Below are 24726 nucleotides of genomic sequence, written 5' to 3'. Positions count from 1 at the left end.
CCCCTAATTTAGTAATATCTGTAATGTATTGTATAATTCCTCTGAATGTAAGTTCTGATCTTGTTTAAGTTCTGTAAGAAATCACTACTTTTTGGAGCTTTCTTTGTGATCTTTCAAGGTATAAGACTTTCCTTAGATCTTTCATCATCATGTGTATCTTTAATTTACATAGTATGCAATCTGCAGGAATGTATCTACAGTAAATGTGATTCCAGATGGCAATTACAGCTGAACGTTTCCAGACTGAAAGTCATATAATCAGTATGTGTATATACATTGAACCCTTGGCTTCAGGCTGTGAAAGCATTTCAAGAATAATCTATAGACAACCTTCTGAATCTCCCTTTGAGATAAAATTGCTGAAGAATCACTTTTTTTTCCCCCAAGTTCACATTGTGATTGAAAACTTCCAAAATAAAAGTCATATGAAAAACAGAATTTCCCTTCATTTGCTAAGGCACCAAATTGTTAACATAAAATATAGAATAACAGAGTTGGAAGAGGCCTTGGAGATCTTCTAGTCCAATTTCCTGCTCAAGAAGGAGACCCTATACCCGTGATGGTGAACCTATGGCACGAGTGCCACGGGTGGCACACGGAGCCATATCTCTGGGCACGTGAGCATTGCCCTAGCTCAGCTCCAGTGCACATGTGCGCACTGGCCAGCTGATTTTTGGGCCTTTGGGGCCCACCGGAAGTCAGGAAATGGGCCATTTCCAGTCTCCGGAGGGCCTCCGGGGGGATGGGGAAGGCCATTTTCACCCTCACCAACCTCCAAGAAAGCCTATGAAGCCTGGGGAGGGCAAAAAACGGGCCTATCGGGCCCACCATGCCATCGCGTGCCAAAAGCAAGAGTCACATATGGGGGGGTCGCACGTGCATGTGCGGGGGACATTGAATTATGGGTGTGGGTACGCGTGCGCACGACACCCCTGCGCTCCCCTCGCTTTTGGCACATGATGGCAAAAAGGTTAGCCATCACTGCCCTATACTATACTGGACAAATGGCTGTCCAGTCTCTTCTTGAAAACCTCTAATGATGGTTACACCTCCACAATTTTTGGAGGCAAACCTTTCCACTGATTAAATGACACTGATTAAGCGCTGAAGACTTAGCTCAAAGGAACACAAAATGTGATGTGCAAGAACCCAGCTTCAGACCAAATGCACCTGACAAAGTACATATATACCAATGTTCACTGGAGATGTCAACTTTAATAAAAAGTTTTAAAAGAGAAAACTTTTGGACTGAGGACAGAAGTGAACTTTCTCCATTTTAACTATAACCATTAGTAAACAGAATTTCAGCACAGGAAAGCAAACCATGATGGAAAGTTGTGCAGATTTGAATCATAAATTTAGAATTCACAGTGGCATGCCGAGAGTGAGCTGAGTAAGCCTAATTTCTCTTAGCTGCACATGGAAAGCTCTTACTTGGCAGTTAGATTTCATTTCAGGCACTTAATCTTCCTTGCGTAGCCCATAGCAAACTGGAGGTAAAACAGGAATTTCAAGAATTGTTTACTTATAGTTGCCATTCAAGTTTAGATAATTGCACATTGACCTAGGAATGAAGCAAAGAATATCACTAAGCCCCTCTATTTCTTAAAGCCAAGCAAACTAATAGTTTGTAGAACTGTTGATAATGAAAGAGAAATAGAAGCATTTTAAGTTTTTCTAATGCCCCAGAACAGAGAGAGAGGCAATTAAATAAAGTACAAGTGGTCTGTGTTTAGCAACCACAATTGTGTCCTGCAGCTCTGTTATTAAAAGGGTTGCTAAGTGGGAAATCATATGACCATGACTCTGCTTTCCATTTCTTCACTCCCCCAACCTTTGGAATGCTCATTCTGGCAGTGCTGGGATAATTGGTAAGAACGGAATTAATATCTGTATGTACATTATTTGGAGAGAAAGGGATTACAAAGGCACACAAGCAGGCACACAATGGGGAATACACATTGAAAGGAATGCAATGGTGGCTCCCCATTACAGTGCCTCCAGAAAAATCAGACCTGAAAATAGATGAAGATGATGATGATGATGAAATGATGGCTTCATTCAATGTCATAGCATTATTTACATCTATAAATCCAGTGCTAAACAGGGATTAGCACAGGACAATGCAGAAAACAATACCTTAATCAAGGAACTAGCAACCATTCTATGACATACCATATTTTTTTGAGTATAAAATGTACCAGAGTATAAGACGCACCTTAGTTTTTGGGGAGGAAAATAAGAAAAAAGCTGATTGGCAGGTGGATTAGCCGCAGGGAATACCCCCAATCAGCTGTTCCCAGAGGTGAATTTTGGCAACAGGTTCCTTGGTTGTGAGCTCTGTGTCTTGCTTTTTTTTTTTTTTTTTTGCTTTTTTTTTTCTGCCTCTGAAACTTCTGAAACTCTATTTCAGAAAAAACTTTTTTTTCTGCCTCTGAAAGCCTCTGAAACAGAGCTTCTGAAGCTCCAAAACAGAGCTTCAAAAAAAAAAAAAGCCTCTGAAGTTCTGTTTGGAGGCTTCTTTTCTGAAGTTTCGTTTCTGATGCTTTTTTCAGCCTCTGGAACCTTCGTTTGAGAAACTGGGTGGGGCTACATTCAGAGTATAAGACACACCCAGATTTTCACCCTCTTTTTTGGGGGGAAAAGGTGCGTCTTATACTCTGAAAAATACAGTATGTCCTCATGCCATGGTCCTGATCTTATTATTGCACTTTAATGCTAATTGATATTTGTATACAGTTCCCCTTTAAGCCAGAAGAATTGGTCAACTTTAAGATACCAGCTTGCAGGCAAACATACACATTGAAATATTTAACAGCAGACCAAACCATACCACTTACCTTTGCATATTGTCATGGAGTGCCAGGGCAGAAAGAATCATTCTAGCTACCTGCAACTCAGGCCATTTCAGAGTCCATTTCTGCAGATTCTGAATAGAATCTACATCATATTCCTGTCAAGTTGCAGAATGATTGCAGAATATTTAAGCTTATGAGTAATAGGCTTCTAAAATTTGCCTTGAATTTTCTTTTACTTCCAGCTGTACTTTGACAGAGATTGCCCACACAAATTTCATCTCCTCACAGAGCAAACTATTTTTTAACTGGAAGTCAACCCAGGATGAAACATAGAAATTACCTCTTAGCAATTTTATTTTTCTTTCAAGTTTCTGTGGAACATCCCTTATGTCCCCAAAATGTATTTGCAATGAAGTATATTAGCAGAATTGCAATGAACCTCAAAATGTTGATATGTTCTGCAGAATGTACTATCCAATTCTTGCTGCCCAATGTTTTGTATAATTATAAATTGATTACCACTCTTGTTTTCTACTACAGGCCATTGAAATCCTAATAAGCACAAAAAGACTTCATTGTAGTGTGTCAGCTAAATCAATCTCCTGTTAAGTTGCAATCACCTAGCACTATTACTTTCCTTCATGTTCTTACCCAAATACCCATCAAGTAGCCTTCACATCAGAGAAAACATCTGGGAAAGACTTGAGGCATTGGAACACAGAGGAAGAAAAATTATCCTGGTTACAGTAACAGAGAGTACAAAATAGACTATAGTACTTTTTATAGCACAATGGATCCAAACGAGGTTGTAGTATTAACACCTGAAAAAAATAAGATTAATTAAGCTACCCAGCTCTATATCTATTTTACAAAACAAGCCAGCTGAGTTTTTGTTTTCGGCATTGTCCCATTTGGAAAGCAACATCTGAATCATAAGACTTACACATTCTTAGGTATCAACAACTAAAATGGGTCCAGTCTTCCCTTTGGACAAAAAGGATATCTTTTAGGAAACTAATGGATGCAGCAAGACAGTTATACAATGAATGAATCATCTTGAAATAATAATCTAAGTCTGGAGTGTGTGGAAGAAGACGTAAAGTCCAGGACAATTTTAATATTTCCATGTATTTCATGTAATTTGTAGTTCAGCCAGTTTGGTCTAGGCACAAGGCTAGAAAGCAGGAGACTGTGAATTCAAGTCCCACCTTCGCCACAAAAGCCAGATGAGTGATTTGACCCAATCACATTGTCTCAGCCCAACCCACCTGAGAGGGCTGTTGTGGGGAAATTCGGCGGAGGAAGGTGTATTGGATACATTTGCTGCCTTGAGCTATTTGTAAAAATAACAAAAGTGGGATGCAAACAAAAAAAATTCTACAAGGTCAGTATTTCCCCCAAAATTTGAAAACTTATTACTTGGGCAAGCAAAAGACAAGATGCTATTAAAAGCCATCAATCCTATTATGCTTTAACTGTAGAGAAGATGTCAACTCACACACACACATGGAGAGAGGAGGAGGAGGAGGGAGAGAAGGAGTGGGAGAGAACAGAAATACACCTCAGAAATTAATTTAGAATTCTGCCAAAATTACAAAACTTGTAAAATGATTTTCTCTGTAACTTTCTCTAAAAGAATGTATGAAAGCTGGAAAAGACGTATGAGGTACTCCTTTAAGAGAATGTAAAGCCTGAACATGAAAAACAAGTAAGTCCCAATATGTGTTCTGAGACAAACACAGAAGCTACGATGCCTGATCTATTGAACAGAACTAGACTGAATCAGGTTTCCACTGCATGAAACACTAGGAATACAATTACTCCAAAAATACTTCTGTTTTTTTTTTTCATAAAAATTATGGCTATCATCCTCATGCAGCAGCTTAATTTATGAAGGAGGGGGGGTTTGATTTTTTTCCCTCACATTCTTAATGTCTTCTTAGACAAATATACTCAAACTTCAGCTATTACTGTTACACGTGAGTCCCAATACGCTAGGAAGAGAGAATGGTACCAGTGTTAACAGTTACTTTATCTTCCTGTCAATTTAATCCCATTCAAATAGTTTTATTCCCTTGATTACTATACATGCACATGTATCTATTTTCAGCACATCGAATATATTACCTGAAGAGTTTCTTGAAATATTCTTCAAATGGTTTCAGTTTGAAGCACTTCATTTATGGGGTCAAGTACAATAGGAAGAAGCAACCAATTTCTTGTAATTACAACAACAATAAGGAGAACTTCAATATTTAAGCTCTACTGACTTAATTCTGAGAAAAGACGGCTTAAGAAGATTTAAAAGATAAAGATTTCTATCAATAAAACTAGATAGTTTTTTACTAGCTTTAACTACAGTTTACTCATTAAATCCCACTATGAGAAGCAACATTTAAAGCTTTTATATGAAGCCCAGCAGGAAATCAAAAGACTTTAGGGCCATAACTGGCATGCCTGCTGAAACCTGGCAGCCTCCCTCCATCCCTTGAAGCTTCTGCCTGCTGCTCCAGAAGGCCACAAATCCAGAAAGACTTCCAATCCAGTACTTCTACATCAAGAGAAACTACTGGAGTAGACAGAGAACCTTGACAGACACCAGTCACTTGGTCTTCATAGCGTTCAGTTTTTAACCAGTTTCTTCTATCCAGACCCTCAAGCCACCAGGCACCAGGACAAGACTTCAGCCATAGCTCCAGTAGAACTTCGGATGGCTGAAATAGTATTAAACCCTGAATGATTGGATGATCTCTCTCAGTTGCCTCATATTAAAGAGTACAGAGGAGGTTTAGAGGGTAAAAAAGGTGATCTTGACAAAAATATGCAAAAGCAAAATAATATTTGTAAGTTGCTTCAGCAAATGCCTGTAGGATTTACTGGAGTAAAACAAGGAAGAGAGGTACAAAACAATCAGATTTGCAACGTTCTGTTATTATAAAAGGGCAGCCGCCAGGCCAACCTTTCATCCACCCTCCGCAACTATCTCATCCATTGAGGAAGGAGTGGAGCTATTACAAAATAGTGCCTCCAATCCCCAATCCCCATAGATGTTCAGAAGGATACCATGGTCGATAGTACAGTCTTCTCATCTAATACAAATCATGTACTAACCAAAGTGAGGGTCCGGACAATCCATTTCCTCAAGTGAAAGGTGAAGGTTCCCCTCGCACATATGTGCTAGTCGTTCCTGACTCTAGGGGGCAGTGCTCATCTTCATTTCAAAGCCAAAGAGCCAGCACTGTACGAAGACATCTCCATGGTCATATGGCCGGCATGACTAAACGCCAAATGCACACGGAACGCTGTTACCTTCCCACCAAAGCTGGTCCCTATTTTTCTACTTGCATTTTTTATGCGGTTTCAAACTGCTAGGTTGGCAGAAGCTGGGACAAGTAACGGGAGCTCACCCCGTTACACGGCACTAGGGATTTGAACCACTGAACTGCCCACCTTTTGATCGACAAGGTCAGCGTCTTAGCCACTGAGCCACCATGTCCCATCCATTTCCTCTAAAGTGCTCTCTAATTGATCCCACCACTGTATTCACAATGTTCTCTCCAAAAATGAAGGCTAGAGATGAGGCGATGAGGGTCCATCTATCATCTCTGCATCCAGACCTCTTAAGGAAGAGTAGCACCGTAACCTCCTTTAGAGGGCTAGCAACTATTGATTGCATCACTGCCCACTTTTTATATGATTATTTTTCTATTGTTTTTATACTAAGGGGGGATTGCATCATTTTGTTTTGTTATATTGTTTTTAATTGCTGGGAGCTGTCCAGAAACACATATTTAAGATTGGAATCTTTATAAACCGAAATGAAAAATAAATAAACAAATACCTCCTCCTCTAAGGAGGAAGTTAACATTCTCTCAGATTCAGAAAATTAGCATTCTGTACCCAGGGATGGTAATCACTTACCTTCGCTACTGGTTTGCAAATGTGAGTGCGTGCACTCTCTCTCTTCACTCACATGCGCCACCTCCATGCATGCCCAGGGCCTTCCACACATGCATAGAGTGTCAAAAACAGGATGTGATGTCGTCTGGGCGGGTGGGTGGAGCCTCCCACAACTGCTACTGGTTCACCCAAACCGGATAGAACTGGCTGAATACCTCCACTGTCTGTTCCCCACCTACCTCTGACTTCCTGAAGAACCAAGGAGTGACAAAGGTCTGTCCAATAGAAGGCAGAGCACATTTTAGTGAGCACACTATCCATCAGAGGCCACAGATCAAAGAAGAAAACAAAAAAGAATCCCAAGTATACTGGTAAAAGAATGTCCCATTTCCCTTCTTTGGCCCTGCCCATGTGGAGTCAAGATTTAAGCAAATCTGAGTGACTTTCTGCACTCAAGATTATGTAGTCACAGCAGCAGATGGGAGCTCTTGCAGTCAGCTCTTCCCTATAAAGGAGTGGCAGGGAGAGGGAGATGGTGAGATGCTTTGCCTCTCTTGCTGCCATGGAGTAAGCCCAAACATGGCACGTATCTACACTTATTCACTTTTTGTCTTTCTTCACCAATTCTCTAAATGTTGCTTTTCCTGTTTTATCTCCCAGACTCCCTTGGTCAATCAAAGAGCCCTCCAGGATTAGCTGCTTATAGCGAGGGAGCTCAGAAGTAATTCCATCAAGGTCTGGTTTATTGTAGTCTTTTGTTGCCAATGAGGAACTAGGCCTGCAACAGATATATCCCTCAGGTTTTGAGGGTATTTCCCAAATGCTTTCTGGAAACCATTTTGATCCATAAGGAGCCTGGGACAGACCTTCAAATGGCTTGGAACTATGGATGGACCTCAATTGCATTTGAATCAGGAATTGATTGACCCATGACAAAAAAAAGTTATAGCAATACCCTCCAGATCCAAAGTAAAAATAAGATTTGACATTCATCTATCTTTGTGTTTCAGAAATCATCAAAGTCAACTCATCCCAAAAAAAAAAAAAAATCACTGCATTCAAGATTTTGGCTGTAAAATTCCAGATGAATCTGTGAATGCCTTTGTGTTTCCAATTATGTCAGTATGCATCTTGGAAGACATTTACTATTTTTAATTCGCTGTCAGTATATTTTGCCTTACAATTTCCATGTGTCATCGCTGCTTGGGAGATTGGCTGCTGCGCAGTTATAATGTCATAATTGCAGCACAGAAACTTGTCAATAAAACCCAACAGCTTCTCAAAACTGCCTTCGCTTTCCTGACACAAATGCCCAAGAGAGCCAAGAGCAAATGGAGCACAAGACCAGCTAGGCTTTGCTCCTGGTAGCTTTAATTTGCTTATATTATAACTAGGGCTGTGCAGTGCTTGGGATCTGAAGGGGAAAAGAGGGTTTAGAGCCCATGGAGTTGCCCATGCAAAGATGCTTTTTCCTGGGCCCACTCTGCTTCCCACCTTATTATCCCTAATTTCTTTTTAGAGGTGTTGAATATGGCTACCTGCCTACACTATAAATGAAATCAGGAAACAAACAGTATTTCTAATTTCCAATGTGCGGTCTTCAGTGAAACAAAAAATAATAACTGCTTTTCAGGAAGTGGCCATATTTTAAAGCAGCTCTGTTGTTTAACTTATCCCATGGAGTGGAGATGACTTTTCCAACTACCGCTAAAATGCATGAATTGGCACAGAGCAGGAATCCAGAGGTAGAGGCTAATAGCACATAGAAAACAGTGCCAACATTTTGTTCTTCTTCAGCATGCTGGCCCACCAATCTACATTCCAAGAGTCCTGCTGGGCTAGGAGAGCCGAGAATAGCAATCAAACAACCGCTGCTACTTGAGAATTCAAAGCACCTTCAAAACCACGCTGCCAGCCAAGTTCAGCTTGCCACCCACACAGTACAGATTGAAACCAACCCAGAATGAAGACAAGCTGAGCTACGGTCACAAGGCAGCTGACTACAAAGTCACTGTGTTTTTGGGGTTATAAGGCAGTAGAAGGGTTTGAAGGATCTAGAAGAAGATTCTTCAGACATACGCACATGCCAATCTTAAATCTGTTTCCACTTGTTAAATATAAATTGAGAGCCAGTTTGATATAGCCGCTAAGGTGCTGGACTAGAAATTGTGTTCTAGCATTCCCTTAGACATAGACACAGGTGGCAATGTTTGTGCCGGTCACTCTTTCTAAGCCCAACCCACCTCACAGGATTGTCATGCGGAAAATAGGAGGAGGGATTATGATGTGTGCCATTTTCAGTTGTAAGAAGAAAACCAGGAAACAAATAAAAACTGAACTAAGATCAACAACAAAAGTAATAGTTTACTTTTTATATATAAAAGAAAAGATCAGATGAAAACTTGACTAGGCTTCCCATTCTGTATTAGTTACCCACAAAATATTTCCTAGCTACACATTCTTTAAATGAAGGGATATTGCAGTTCACCATTGCTACCATAGGAAAATGGAAAGATGCCTTTGACTAATAGAGATTAGTCCCATGTGGTGATTTCTGACAGTGGAGAGCAGTGGTCCGAACCCTCTTATGCTACTTTTTTTGTTGTTGTTAGTTGCGAAGTCGTGTCTGACCAATCGCAACCCCATGGACAACATTCCTCCAGGCTTTCCTGTCCTCTACCAGCCTCTGGAGTCCATTTAAGCTCACGCCTACTGCTTCACTGACTCCATCCAGCCACCTCGTTCTCTATCATCCCCTTCTTCTTTTGCCCTCAATCTTTCCCAGCATTAGGCTCTTCTCCAGTGATTCCTTCTTTCTCATTAGGTGGCCAAAGTATTTGAGTTTCATCTTCAGGATCTGGCCTTCTAAAGAGCAATCAGGGTTGATCTCCTCTAGGACTGACCGGTTTGATCGCCTTGCAGTCCAAGGGACTCGCAGAAGTCTTCTCCAGCACCATAGTTCAAAGGCCTCAATTCTTTGGCGCTCAGCCTACCCTTTGAATAGAGACATGCCTCAGAACAGGCCTGGAACAATGTGTTCCACTAGAGGAGAGTTTGGTCTTCTTTCCTCTCTAAATAGATATGTATTTTTCATATACCGGAGTAAAGTATATTCAGTAGGATGTACTGTCCATGCAGCTTATTTTCTAGCTGTCCCCCAGAGAAATATGGTTTTCTAAGGACACTTCACAGGCTGACTATTAAAAGATTACTTCACCAGGAGGACATGGGAAAGAACAAGAAAGGCATGCAGTTAACTCGTTCAGTCTGATCATTGACCTGAAAATAAAACTTGCCTTCTGAAATGTATCAAGAAGGCACAGGTGGGGAGAAGGCAAGTCGTAACACTTAAAGATTGAGAACCAGCTATTTACAAAGTACAGTCCAAAACATTATTAAATATTAAAATATAAAGCATATGGAAGGACAAGCCTTGATGAAAAGAATTTGGATGCTATCTGAAGAATATTTTAGACTCCTTAGTTAATAAGTATAATCTATCTGTGTGGTCACTAGTATCCGAAAACTATTTGATGGTGTCGGAAGGAAAATCAGTCTGGTTCAGTTCCAAGCTGGGAGAAAGACACTGGAAACATGGAGGCTGATTGGAAAGAAGGGTTTATTGATGAAGCAGAGCCGCCAACCACATGTGATTCTGGGCAGCTGACAAAATGGTTGAATGAGTGGATAGATCTTCATAGGTTTCTGTTTGGATTGTTCTGGGGGTGATGCAATGAAGGGCCTTGTGTTCTGAAAGGGTGTTGGGCAATTCCTATTGTGGCTAATGGTTTTTGTTCTGGGTTGGATTTTGGGTAAGGGGCTGCTTTCTAATTCTACCATTCTGCCAAGGAGTTTCAAAATATCCTGTCTTGGATGGATTGCCAAATCTGCATTTCCAAAAGCTGGCCTCCTCAGTTTCTGCTTGGGGGCAGGGAGACTGGGGCTGGTTTCTGTCTCCCTTAAGAGCATTTTTCTCCATTTCTCCCTTTGGGGAAATATAATATCCTGCCTTTTTAATATTCCTCAAAATATTTCATTCTTCTAGGGGGAGGGCTTCCCACAATGGCATCTAATTAGTCAATCAACATCAAGTTGTAGTGGCTGAGAATATACAGTTGGAAGTTCGAAGGCTTTCAATAATGTCTCTGACTTAAAATTCCTAAGCAAGTAGTGACAAAAATATTCTTTTTCATGGATTGAGTAACTACTCAACAAACAGGAAATGGGGAAAGGGAATACATGATGAACTCTAGCAGTGGAAATGTGTAACCAGTTAATTTCCTCAAGGACTAGAATTAGAGCAATATTTACTAGCACATTTACAAATGATCTGGGGTTAGAGTGAACAGAAAGGTGGCCACATTTACTAAGGAATTCAGCTTCATTAATTAATAAATTACCATGAAAGCTCAACCACAATCTAGGATATCAAAAATGTGATTGCTATATAAAAAAGGCAAATCCCATGTTAGGGATCATTAGGGAAAGGATGGAATAAAATACCATAATGCAAATTTATGTTGCAGTCATATTTGAATAACATGAGTTAGGGTAGTCAAAACTTCAAAGAGGTGATTCACTTCAATGATTTTTGGGCAAAGCACTCCTTTGAAGCCATTTCAGGAAATAATACAATCCCTGGTTTCTAAAAAGTTATGCAAAATCACTGCATTATTTAACTTTCTATCACTTTTGCGTTTCCCTTCAGCATTTCATATAGCCTTCTCAAATGCACTGCACAACATAAATCTGTTTTGGAATTGTTGACATATGTAGAGTATATAAGTGTCTTTGCTTCAGATCCTGGTAATAGAGCCTGCTTTGGATATTCTGTTTACAATTGTGTGCTTGCATTATGAGGTGTTGAATTTAACTACTTTTTTCTGAATCACTGAACATTTGAAAAACGATGAGCAATGTGAAACTTGTTAGAATAAATTACAAAAGTAGCAACACACTAAATCTATACTCTTCTCTTGTTGCTAGTGCCCATTTTGTCAGTCAAAATAAATTTATTTTAAGAGATACCTCAAAGCGGTTTTATATAATAATACAGAGCAAGGGTGCAATGTTCCAGACAGAACATACAATATACAAGAATTATTAACATATTCTGGAAAGACTAACTCTGGAACATAGCTTTGTGCGATATTTTAATGATTTATTTTTCTTTTTTCTCTATTTCCCTGAATGTTCACAGAACCAGAATAATAAGATATAAGATATAATCAATAAGGTAGCTATTGTGAATCTTAACATTAATACTACTCTGAACTTATATATTGCTCATAGTAAGAATTTGATGGACTGACTTGTTAAACACAGTTTGTACTTATGTTAATAAAGATTGAAAAAACAAATGTGGAAGTGCCATGCTGAATTTTAGAAAAAAAATTATACAAGAAGGAAGGTTTTGCTCCTTCAGATTCTATGCACATTAGGGGTATGCAAAATATTTTGCGTTTGAATCAAACTGATTCCAAAATGTTATGCAATTTCAGAAAACTTGGTTCAAATTCAGACCAGTCCATTTCTGCCAGTATATTTTGATGCTGAGGATGTAAATAGTTTGTGTATACATGTGAACATTTTTGAAAGCAGGAATCTAACCTGATCAAGGATTATTGAAATAGGCAATGCCTATCATCTAGCTAATTACATCCAGTGCTGGGTTGCTACTGGCTCGCCCCAGATTGGGTGAACCGGTAGTAGTGGCGGCAGGAGGCTCCACCCACTCACCTGGAAGCTTCTGAGCATGTGCATAAGTGTTGTGCGCAAGCACAAGCACACAAGCATCCATGAGCAAACCGGTAGTGATGGGTTTTGAAACCCGCCCCTGATTACATCTTATCATAAAGTGATCAAAGAATGTGAACTCCATGTGTTTGAGCCTGGGAAGGAAGTCAGAAGGAAGTGACCTCAAATTAGCAGTCTCATTGTCTGTCACACTGCCTGAACTTTCTCAAAAAGTTATAGAACAAATTCCTAACTATCATATCCATTCCTTTTGGTCAATAGATCATGAGGTGATGGAGAATTTGTGCTATTGGATTTGGATCTTCACCTCAGCAAGGCCAACCTCAGTGATTGCAACACTGGAACATATCCAGTAAGGAGGAGCTTACTTTCCAGAAGCTCAACCAATCTCATTGGAAATACGTTGTGCATTGAAAATAAAGATTTGAATTTGAATTTGTTTGAACTTTTTCTCATCAAAATATCCCAATGCTGAAATGTGATCTATTGATGGGATATTTCACACACACACAAAGATGCCTTTATCTGTGGCAGATATAATTCATTCTGTTAAGAGTTAAAAGTGGAAAAAAAAACCTAAACAAGTTTTCAGGACTATGAAATAAATAATGTAAGTTTTAAAAAGTCTAGCATAAATTGAAATCCATCTTGCACGATGAAACTTTGTAAATTAGAATCAATAATAAAATGGAACCCATTACTGTATGGCAGGAGTGTCAAACTCACAGTTTGCGGGCTGGATGCATCACATACTGGCCATTCCCACGCTCAGTTTAGTGAAGGGGGAAAAAGTTGTGATACATCACGTGACGACATCATGACGACACAGGTTTGACACCCTGCTGTATGGACTCCTCCATTCACTTTCTCCTGCAACTCTGCATCCCTCGCTTAAATCTGCTTTACAGGGTCCTGTTTCGGATAGGAATTAATCATCTAAAATAGATTTGAAAACAAGTGAAATGGGAGGAATTCTGCTCTTGGTTATATTAATGGAAGCAATTTCATGAGCAGAGCACTAGCATTTTATTTTGTCCTTAGTGCTTACATAAAAAATCAAATAGTATTAAAGAGGTGAAATAAATTTAAAATTACAATTATAGGATTTTTAAAAGCGATTTGGGGGGGATTGGATATAACACAGGATTCAAAGAAAAACATAGATTGATCCTGGAGAAAAACATTGCTGTTCCATTTTATTTAATTATCCCAATTATCCACAGATAGCAGTTCAGACAGTTTTAAGGGTGAAATTAAGTTCACAAATATAAAAAAATTCATTGAAGTGCCTCATTCTAATATGTAAATTAAAAAAGAACATGTTTTGTGGCTCATAATCTATTTTTCCAAAGTGAATCACCTTCCTCAGATAGCCAAGAAATGAAACATTGTGGGATAAGGGAAGAGTGTGGAGAAGAAAAATTGACAAACTGAGCATTTAAACAAGGGGAGGTTGTTGATGTAGTGACTCCTTATAAGGACACCTATAAGTTGTACTGAGATGTATTATTTTATAGATAAAGTATGTGATCCTATTTTTCAGGGGCAGTATCTTTATAATGTGGCTTACAACTTAAATTTCAGTTTGAAAAATAATAGTACAAAAAAACTCTGAAATAACATTATTTAATAGGACCATAGTATATGACTTAGTGTATGTGGCCAAACTATAACACTTCAGTTGCTAAAGCAATAGCAGTTAGACTTATATACCCTCTCTAAGCAGTTTACAGAGTCAGCACATTGCCCCCAACAATCTGGGTCCTCAGAAGGATGGAAGTCTGAGTCTAAGCCTGATGAGATTCAAATTGCAGGCAGCCGGCAGTCAGCAGAAGTAGCCTGCAGTACTGCACTCTAACCACTGCGCCACCATGGCTCATATAATTCAAGAATGTCTCCTCAGGAAATTTCAATGCACCTGGGAACATCTCATTGCATCCATACCAGAAGCAGTTAATGGTTTGCTTCCCTAGATACTGAATTATAACATCTCTCCAATTGTAATTCCATGGCTCCATAATATAGTGATTTTATTATGGTTTTATCTTAATTTAATATATTATCTCCTATATTATATTGTCCTATCTATCCATCTATCTATCTATCTATTTATCTATCTATATCATCTATCTATGCTGACATACTGTATTTAAACTAAATTTGTATATCAGTGATTGCATGACCTCTGTAGATGCAATACACTACATAAATAAATAAAATAAATAACTTTAGTAGTTGGTAAACTGAGTTAAAGAAGTATAGTAAAATATTTAAAATCCTCCCAAAGCATTTTCAGTCAGATTGGACTGGACTGGATACAGATTTGGATTCCTTTTGATTCTTTTCTTTATATCTAAATTTGATGGCACTTTACAAACTTGACTATATCTAATTGAACAATACTGCAGTATGTTGGCTCATTACTTGTTCAGCCTTCACAGCTATCATCTATTTTGGTTGCAAGGAACTCCACAGTTAACTGCAGAAAAATTACACATTTTTCTGGGAACCCACATATTTTCCCCTGGATATTTTTACACTTGTAGTTATAACTGACAATCTGTAACTATATATGTAGAATGGAAATAAAGACTTAACAGTATTAATGGTTTAGCAAATTTCACTACCTGGGATATGTCAATAACTTCCCACCCGGTATTTTACATCCAACGGCCCTGCCAAATTTGGTTTAGAAAAGAGCAAAATTTGGAAACAGAATATAATACAGTATACTGTTTGCCTGCCAACAATACAATATATAGTTAGCAGAACATGCCTCTGTTCATTCACTGTTGTTTCCCAAATATGAATCTTGATAAGGCCTTTGATGAATAAAAATACTTTGCCCTCATCTAACAAGCACACAGGTATATTTTTTTCTAAGGATATAAATAGTCTGCACTTGATAAGTAGTTGCGGTTGAACTCCACAACTAGATGGCTTGTATTTCAATTTTTAGAAGTTCTCAGATAATAGCTTATCCTGCAGTAATAGCAGTAAAAAGAGAAGGAGAAACCTGTTAATTTTGTTTGTTTGTTTTTGCCAAATATGTAATATGAATAATCTTTACAGCTGGTAAATTATTGCTTATGTTTTAGTTTGTGTTAACCCAGATGATATAATTCATTTAATAAACTGTAGTTAAATAAACCAGAGCTTTCCACAGCACTGAAATTCAGTCCAGGTTCCTCCATGAAACTGCAAAATTCTTCAACTATTCCCAGATTTTCTGAACCAATTGGGAATTATCCGCACACTGATCCAACACATTTGATGGGTGCCAGATTGAAGGAAGGTCACGGTTCTAAATAAATATTTGACATTTTACAGAAATTTTCTGGCTGTTCAGAACTTACCCCTTGAATAGTATGCCAAGAATAGTATTCAAAACGGAAGAGATACAGACCAAACCTAATTTAAGGTTAATCAAAATTAAAATACAGTCAATGGGATTGTTCTTCATATATTTAATAATATTCCTATTGGAACATTAAAAACAAAAACTATGGGCTAGACCCAAAGCTTATCTGGGAGGGGAAGGGAATACACACAACCCTGGATCTGCAGATTGAATAATCCAGCACTAGATGGATACAAGCTCTAAAGTCTTACACCTGCAAAGCAGTGGTTGGTTACTCCCAGTTCGCACCGGTTCACAAGAACCGGTAGTAAAAATTTGTAGTAGTTCAGAGAACCGGTAATAACATTGGCTGGCAATGCCCCCAAACCGGTCCCCGGCCCGTCGCTGCTCGCTTACCCTGCCCACCTCATCAGAGGCTTTTTCCCCCCTTTTGAAAGCATTTTTTCTACAACCTCTTCGGCCGAAAAAATGCTTTTAAAGGTTAAAAAAAAAAGCCTCTGATGATCGCGCGGCTCAGCTGGGATCGTCAGAGGCTTCTGAAAGCATTTTTTCGGCAACCTCTTCGGCCGAAGAGGTTGTAGAAAAAAAATGCCTTTAAAAGCCTCTGGCGATCCCAGCTGTGTTGCCTGATCGCCAGAGGCTCCTGAAAGCATTTTTTTCTGCAACCTCTTTGGCCGAAGAGGTTGTAGGGGAAAAAATGCCTTTAAAAGCCTCTGGCGATCCCAGCTAAGTTGCCTGATCGTCAGAGGCTCCTGAAAGCATTTTTTTTTTTTGCAACCTCTTAAGGTTGTAGAAAAAATGCTTTTAAAAGTTAAAAAAAAAAGTTGGCCACGCCCACCCAGTCACATTACTCCCCACCAAGCCACACCCACCAAATAAGCCACGCCCACAGAACCAGTAGTAAAAAAAATTAGAACCCACTCCTGCTGCAAAGGTCCTACCATGTTAAGTGCATCATATCCAAGTTCCCCTTATCAAACCGCAGCTGCTCTTTTCCTTTAGGCCCCTTCTCCATCTCTTTCTCCATCCGCAATATACGACTTCAGCTCAATTTGCAAGAACAACTGCAGTCATGATGGTTTGCCGTTCCTTGCACATTCTAGTCCCACAGAATACGGGTACGATCGGCTACTTTTTCTCATAGCCCTGTTTGTCTTCCAAAGGGTAAATGAAAGAGGGCTGGTGAGCAAGAGAACGGAGGCTACAGTAGCAGCTGCTATTGTCCCTTTGTCCCTGTGCTGCAACAACACTGCCATTTATTTCAAACCAACAGCCTAAACATAATAGACAACCCTTCTGAGCCAGGGGCAGATTTGAAAAGTGAACAGCAGATGGTGGCCCTACTCACAAAACAATCGGTGTGTGTTGCCAATTCACACAATGTCTGTCATGGAATGCAAGTCCAGTCACCAACCACTCATTTACCAGAAGTCAAACTAGGTCTCTGTCATTTCAGTGGGATCTTACTGAAGGCAGATAAATAAATCCCTGCAAACCACTAAGATTCTTGGTGTTGTAGCAGGCATGTCAAGGTCTTATTTAATACTTTTTCATCAAATGTATTTTTTTTAGAAAAAAAAAAAACCCACATGAGATAATGAAATATCACATTGCTAACCCAACCTAAATCTACCATACAGCTCTGTAAATCATGAGACTATGCTGGGAAAAAGAAGTATATTATTGGTACCCAGCCACCAAGGGGGAAAAATGATTTAAATATACATGAAACACAAATGGGGGGACATGAATTGGGAGTTAGAGGGTGGCTAAAGGCAAAGAAGATCAGGGCTCCTGATCATTAATATTTATCCAGGAAATGGCATTTCTGCAGTTTGTGAAATTCCCAGTTCTGCACAAGCATTAATGAGAATAAGCCTCTGGCCATTATAGAAAAGCCAAGAAAATGTGTTTCTTCCGCAGCCTTCTCTTCAAAGGGCTAAGCCAATAGCGCCGCAATGCAAGTTTACTGCATCTGCTTGCTATTCAGGTCTAATTTCAGAACAGTTTTGCAAATGTAAGTTTCTCTTTTCTGTATCAAACAAAAACGAAAGATAAACATTTATCTGGACAGTTCAACAGTCAGGATACAACAGTGACTGTTCTGTTGAACAGTTTTGGCAAAAAAGGAATGAGACGTAGCCTGCTCACAAGCCACACTTAGCAGATACTATTGTTTACCTTTTCAGCAATGTAACCAACATGCACCAAGGAAGAGCACACATTTAAAGCACTCATATCCAGCATTAACATTCCAGTCCAGAACAAACACGCTGCTTCTTTCTGAGAAAGGGCCCCCAAAATTTAAAAAAAATTTAAAAATATAAAAATAAAAATGCAGCTAGATTGCTTTTGTATATATAGCATAAGCAAGTTATGATTCAAGGAAATATAACTTTCACAAAAGGGGCTAACTAATGTTAGGGTTAGGGACTTAAGTTAGGTTGGCTACTTGATTAGGGACTGGTAATGCTTCTTGATTGGGTACTGCTGTATTTGATATAACTGATTTTATATTTTGCAAAGTCAGGATACATTTTTGAAAAAGACAATTTATTGGACTTTCTTAGTTGGACCAGATGAGAACACTAAAAGAACAACTCTTAAGCCATCTTGGTTTCCTCAGCTAGAGATAAGAGGTCACCATATGAGCTGTGGTGGCGCAGTGGTTAGAATGCAGTACTGAGGGCTACTTCTCCTGACTGCTGGCTGCCCGCAATTTGCCAGTTTGAGTCTCACCAGCTCAAGATTGGCTCAGCCTTCCATTCTTCCGAGGTCAGAAAAATGAGGACCCAGATTGTTGGGGCAATATGCTGACACTGTAAACCGCTTAGAGAAGGCTGTAAAGCACCGTAAAGCAGTATATAAGTCTAAGTGCTATTGCTATGGTATTTCTTGGAATAAACAATATCTCTGAGAAGACCTCTTGACAACCTGATGTTTTTATATTTACCTTAAGACATAAATATCTGAGAGAGAAGTAAGGTGTAAACATCTGGCCAATAGCTATCCCATTCTTGCTATTTCTGTAAAACATGCTAACACATGTTCATCAAACTAGAAAAAACTCATAAGAATTCCTGTGCAAGCATATGCACATTCTCTAGGAAGGAAAGAAACAATGAGAGAAACACACTCAGAAATTGTTCTTCCCCCTAAAACTCCATGGATGTGCTCATCTGTGTAAAACCTATATGCCTGTTACAGTGGTATTAGACTTAAAATTTATAGCTTCAGGATTTATGAATTGGTAGGAGGTATCAAAGTCTTCATATGTCAATTATTTGTGCTATCTCAATATTCTACTTTGTGGAGAATATTTTTATCCTTTTTGTTCTTTATCATCATTGCCATCATCATTATTATCACTATTCTTTATTATGATCCAAGACCAATGCAATATAAATTATAACAATTCAAGTACAATCCAAACACATAACAGCATCTTAACAGCTTGATACATGGTCTACTTCTGCTAACAAATTTGAATATTTTCAAATAGTTAAGACACAAAACCTACCAATTAAAAGCTGGTTTCAGGATACCTGGGATTTAAGAAAATCTCTAGATAAAGTTAAACAGGACAGCTGAGCATCTTTCCATTTGAGTTTTAAAAAAACTCTAGCATGTTATATAACAAAATATAGTGAAAAAAGAGAAAAAAAGTTTAAGGTAACTACCTAAAGAGGGGGAAGGGAGGTGAAGAGCAGAAAATAACAAAGAAAATTAAAGATCTTGGAAAATTAAAAATTAAATCCAGTTAAGCAATTAAACAAAACTAAAAACCCCACATCCCTAAATGATATCTAAGTATATATAATGATAGACAGATGACAGATAGGCAGATCATAGATAAACAGACAGATAGATATCAGGCTAGCAACATAACTAGACCAAGATGATAATAACATTGTCAGTGTCTAGTCATGCTTCTCCTTCACTACAAATCTGATTTGAACAGTTAAGAACTATCAAAATATGGTTAAGGTAACTTTTAGATCTGGGACACAAAGCATTTTTTAATGTTTTATTTAAACTGCAGCTGGTTGTTTTTCAGAACATCTGAAAAGAGATGGGCAGACAGACACAAGACAGTTATTCCTGATAGTAGATTATCCCCAGTCATCTTTGCAAAACCGAGATTCAATTCAATCGACAGCATAAAGAGGTTAGAAAAATGGAGGCTTCTATTCAGAATACCCACAAATATGCCTGCCTATTGACCCTCAGATCCTAATGAAAACCCACTTCTTAACTTTTGGCATTGCATGCCAAAACAATTAGACACAGGGACAGTTTTGTCCCCTTGTGCAGAGGTGGGTTTCAGCAGGTTCTGACCAGTTCTGGAGAACCGGTAGCAGAAATTTTGAGTAATTCGGAGAACCGGTAGTAAAAATTCTGACTGGCCCCACCCCCATCTATTCTCTGCCTCCCAAGTCCCAGCTGATCGGGAGGGAGTGGGGATTTTGCAGTAACCTTCCCCTGGAGTGGGGTGGGAATGGAGATTTTACAGTATCCTTCCCCTGCCATGCCCACCAAGCCATGCCCACCAAGCCATGCCATGCCACGCCCACCAAACCACACCCACAGAACCGGTAGTAAAAAAATTTGAAACCCACCACTGCCCTTGTGCCATTACTCTGCTGAATATCTAATCCTCACAGTATTGTTTTCTGTCTAAGTATATTTACCCATGTTGTATGGCTGTAGTATTATTATCTTTCTAATCTTCTCTACTTCCTACTCTTACTGGTATCATATTATGATTATTATTACTCTGTTGCTTTGCATGTACATTGAGAGCAGGGGTGGTATTCGCTTACCTTCACTACCGGTTCGCAAATATGAGCGTGCGCACATGGGCCTTTGGCGCATGCGCAGATCGTCAAAAACAAGATGTGATGACATCCGGGTGGGTGGGCGGAGCCTCCTGCAGCCGCTGCTACCAATTCGCCCAAGCCGGATAGAACTGGCTGAATTCCACCACTGATTGAGAGCGTCTGCATCAGAAAAAATCCTTGTGTGTCTAATCACACTTGCCAAATAAAGTTATTCTATTCTATTCTATTCTATTCTATTCTATTCTATTCTATTCTATTCTATTCTATTCTATTCTATTCTCACTGCAACTTTCCATTTTAATTCATGATTCTCAGTAACCTCTTATCCACATGCACATCCTTTTACCTGAATCACCTTTTTGTCTTTTGCATGAAATACACATGAACAAATTAATAAATGTTTCTTTAAATACTACTTCTCATCACAAAAGCTTATTCATTTTTTTTTAATCCAAGATGTTCCTTTGGGGTTTTTCCCCCCTGGGAAATTGTTTTAACCCATTTCAGGATAGTCATGCACCCTAAATTTTCTTCTATGCTCGTCAAATTGTCACAATATATGGCACCGAAATCTGAAGTGACTGATATTATAGAACTGAAAGGAGTATTTAGATCTAGTCCAATCCCTTGCTCAGTGCAAGAATTCAAATTAAATCCAAATACACTGTCTAGCCTCTACTTGAAAACATCCAGTACATTGAAGCCCTTTGTTTCATTTGCTCTTTGGTTTCACTGTAATAAAAAAGTTAATTGTTTTTTTTCTAATATTCTTTCAGAATCTGCCTTCCTGTAATTTTAATCCATTAATCCATGCCTTGCTTTCTGGAATGATTAAAAACAAATCCTGACCTTCTACTCTGTAACATTCTGTCAGTTTTCTAAAGTGTTTTTAAAATGTGGTGGCCAGAACTGGATGTAGGATCTAATTAAAGTAGAATAAAGGGGAACTCTTACTTCCTGTGATTAAGACATTATACTTCTGTTGTTGCAGCCTAAAAGTACCTTTTTGGAGACCTATTATTCAACTAACCTATATTTAATTTGCCATCAATTACTCTTGCCAGGCACTGTTTTCATATAATCCCCAGACTAATTTAAACATTTGATCTTTGCTCCCTAAGAAAGGAATTTTGAACCTGTTTCAATTAAAATTCATGTTGTTATGACAGTTTATCAAGGTCATTCTGAATTTTATTTCTATGTTCTGGGTATAAATTTTTCTGTGCAATTTTGTACCCCTGAATGAAATAAGCATTCCTTCACCTTTTCATCCCACTGGCTAATAAAAATGTTGAAAAGTAGAATGACCAAGGATGAAGCTTGCAGCTTTCCAGACACTCTCTCACTCCTACTTGATAAGGACTCATTGATGAACAATCTTTCAAATCTTGATTATTTATTAATTTGTCCAAGGCACCAATCAAAACAATATATAGAGTTTCCCTGATAATACAGAGATGCTATATTACCTCTTAGAACTTTTATCATGAGAGAATTTATCACATTAATACCAATGCTATCCTCTATGAATTTGTTCTTCCTTAAAAGTCATTACATTTCATAGTAGATACAGAGAAAAATGGTTTCTTTATCTGCTTTGAACAGCCTGCCAGTTAATTTCAGTGGATGGTCCTGGATGCCAATGTTATGAATTCTTCTGTATTTTATTTCTCTCTTATTACCAGTTCCAATCATATACTTTCCTATATTTTAAGTACATAAGGAGACTTGCTCCAACTTACTGATAACCTGGGTAATATTCTCTGCACCACCATTAACTTTTAATTTTTTTGAGCAAATAAATCTTTTTTTCTTTTCTAAAAACAGTTTTTTTTAAAAAAAAAACCCACCTTTTTTTTGTTACTTGATTATATATGCTCTAAATATATTTACCTTCAACTTATGCAGACCAATTTTCATAAATGTTTATCTCAGGTTTTTTCTAAGGGGATGATTATGGTAGTCCAATGGCAAACCACAAGTTTATCCAAAAAGAAGAGTACAAAAAAAATAAAGATGGCAGCCACAACCATGTTAACAAAGACCCAACTTTTTGTACATGACAAACATAAAGGGAATCAGGAGCTTGGTCACATAGTTATGGCAGCCATCTTGATTTTTTTTAACCCTTCCCTATGGATAACCCTAATTGATCAGATGGGGAAGATTATGGATTTGAGGAAATTTAGTAAAACATGTCTTAAGAGATTTCATTACAATGGGATTTTAGAAGCTAATGAGTAAAATAAACAGTCCAAAATGTATAATTTTAGAGTTAATTAGATAAAATCAGACAAATATTTATAATTAGCATTTTCTGTATCCTCCAGATGCCTGAGTTGTAATCTGCCCAGTATTATGTTCTCATTATAAGTGACCACAAAGATTTTCCAGACAAACAATTTCAATCCCAAATTAAATGAAAATGGTATTTATTTATCTTGCTTTAGTAATAATCCACATAAAATATGCAATCATCTTTGATTGATGTGCCACGCTTGAAAAAAAAATCATGCAGGATATTCCTGTATATGTACTGTTTCTTCTTCTTTTTTTTTACAGGGACTTTCAATTTATGGTGCAGTGGTTAGAATGCAGTACCGCAGCTACTTCAGCTGACTGCTAGTTCAGCAGATCAGCAGATCAAATCTCACTGGCTCAAGGTTGACTCAGCCTTCCATCCTTCCGAGGTGGGTAAAATGAGGACCCAGATTGTTAGGAGGCAATATGCTATTTAGTATACTGTCTTTGGTGTAAGCCGCCCAGAGTCCTCAGAGAGTGGGCGGCATAGAAATATGACTAATAATAATAACTTGGTGTGCAATACAGGTAGTCCTTGATTTACAAGAGTTCATTTAGTGACCATTCACTGAAAAAAGTGACTTATAACCATTTTTCACACTTATGATCTTTGCAGCATCCCCATGGTCACGTGATTTACATTCGGAAGCTTGACAACAGACTCACATTTATGATGGTTGCAGTGACCTTCTGACAAGGAAAGTCAATGGGGAAACCAGATTCACTTAACAATCATGTTACTCAGAGGTGGTATTCAGCAGGTTCTGACCAGTTCTGGAGAACCGGTAGTGGAAATTTTGAGTAGTTCGGAGAACTGGTAAATACCACCTCTGACTGGCCCCACTCCCCAAGTCCCAGATGATCGGGAGGAAATGGGGATTTTGCAGTATCCTTCCACGCCCACCAAGCCACGCCCACAGAATCGGTAGTAAAAAAAATTGAATCCCACCACTGATGTTACTGATTTAAGAACTGCAGTGATTCACTTAACAAATATGGCAAGAAAAGACATAAAATGGGGCAAAACTCACTTAAGAAATGTCTTAGTTAACTTTCTCAGTTAATAACATAAATTTTGGGCTCAATTGTGATGGTAAATTTGGACTAACTGTATTTTAAAAATGTCTCATATTGGAAAGTTTGCTTCTACCGGTGAATGAATGCAAGTTGTTTAATTTGAAAACAATCAAATAGCGGGCACTTAATTATTGTATTACAGTATGTTCCATTTTATAAAAACATCTACAAAATAGTTTTTAATAATATATTTATATTTTAAAAATATATTTAATAATAGATTTTAACAGATTTTTTTAAATCACACTTTTATGGTTTTTATAAGTAACACAAGTGGGTGAACATATTTAATGCTCCTTCCTCCTCCTATTCTTTCCCACACCAATCACCTCACACCACCCTTTGAAGTGATCGGGCTGAGAAAGGGTGACTAGTTTGGGAACAGGAAGGATGTTCCTGTTCCTTCAGAAGACCCCCAAAACAGAATTCACCTTGGCTTGTCTTTTATCTGCAGGACACCTTTTTCACATCAGTAGAGAAACTCAAAGTCTTTAACTTTCCGATGGTTGAGACTTGGTTTGCCATCAAATATTTTGCTGCAATAACTGCTAGAAAGTGACAAGAGGCGAGCAGAAGGTAAGGGGGAAAGGGATAAGGTAAAAGCATTATCTGCAGAAAATTCCTTTCTGCTTTCTTCCTTCCTCTCGCCTGCATGCACATGTGATTGCGTGCACACGCACAGACACATTAG

At 38.4% G+C, this 24726-nt stretch overlaps 1 protein-coding gene across 3 annotated transcripts in view; it reads right to left on the bottom strand.

Annotated features, from left to right (window-relative positions):
* Window positions 1-24726, bottom strand: part of GALNT18 (polypeptide N-acetylgalactosaminyltransferase 18) — a 351472-nt gene that overhangs the window by 288420 nt on the left and 38326 nt on the right. The window contains exon 1 of one of the 3 annotated variants that reach the window (XM_087878750.1): window positions 20640-23761. The exons of the other annotated variants lie outside the window; for them this stretch is intronic. Coding sequence (XP_087734876.1) covers window positions 20640-20724 — 85 coding nt within the window. The 5' untranslated portion in view covers window positions 20725-23761. Of the gene's footprint in view, window positions 1-20639; window positions 23762-24726 lie in introns of those variants that run through there. 3 annotated transcript variants of the gene reach the window in all.

The sequence above is a fragment of the Pantherophis guttatus genome, chromosome 1, assembly GCF_059756535.1.
Source record: "Pantherophis guttatus breed Tessera chromosome 1, ASM5975653v1, whole genome shotgun sequence".
NCBI lineage: Eukaryota > Metazoa > Chordata > Lepidosauria > Squamata > Colubridae > Pantherophis > Pantherophis guttatus.
The sequence above is the reverse complement of the archived record's forward strand: the minus strand, read 5'-3'. Positions and strand labels throughout refer to the sequence as shown.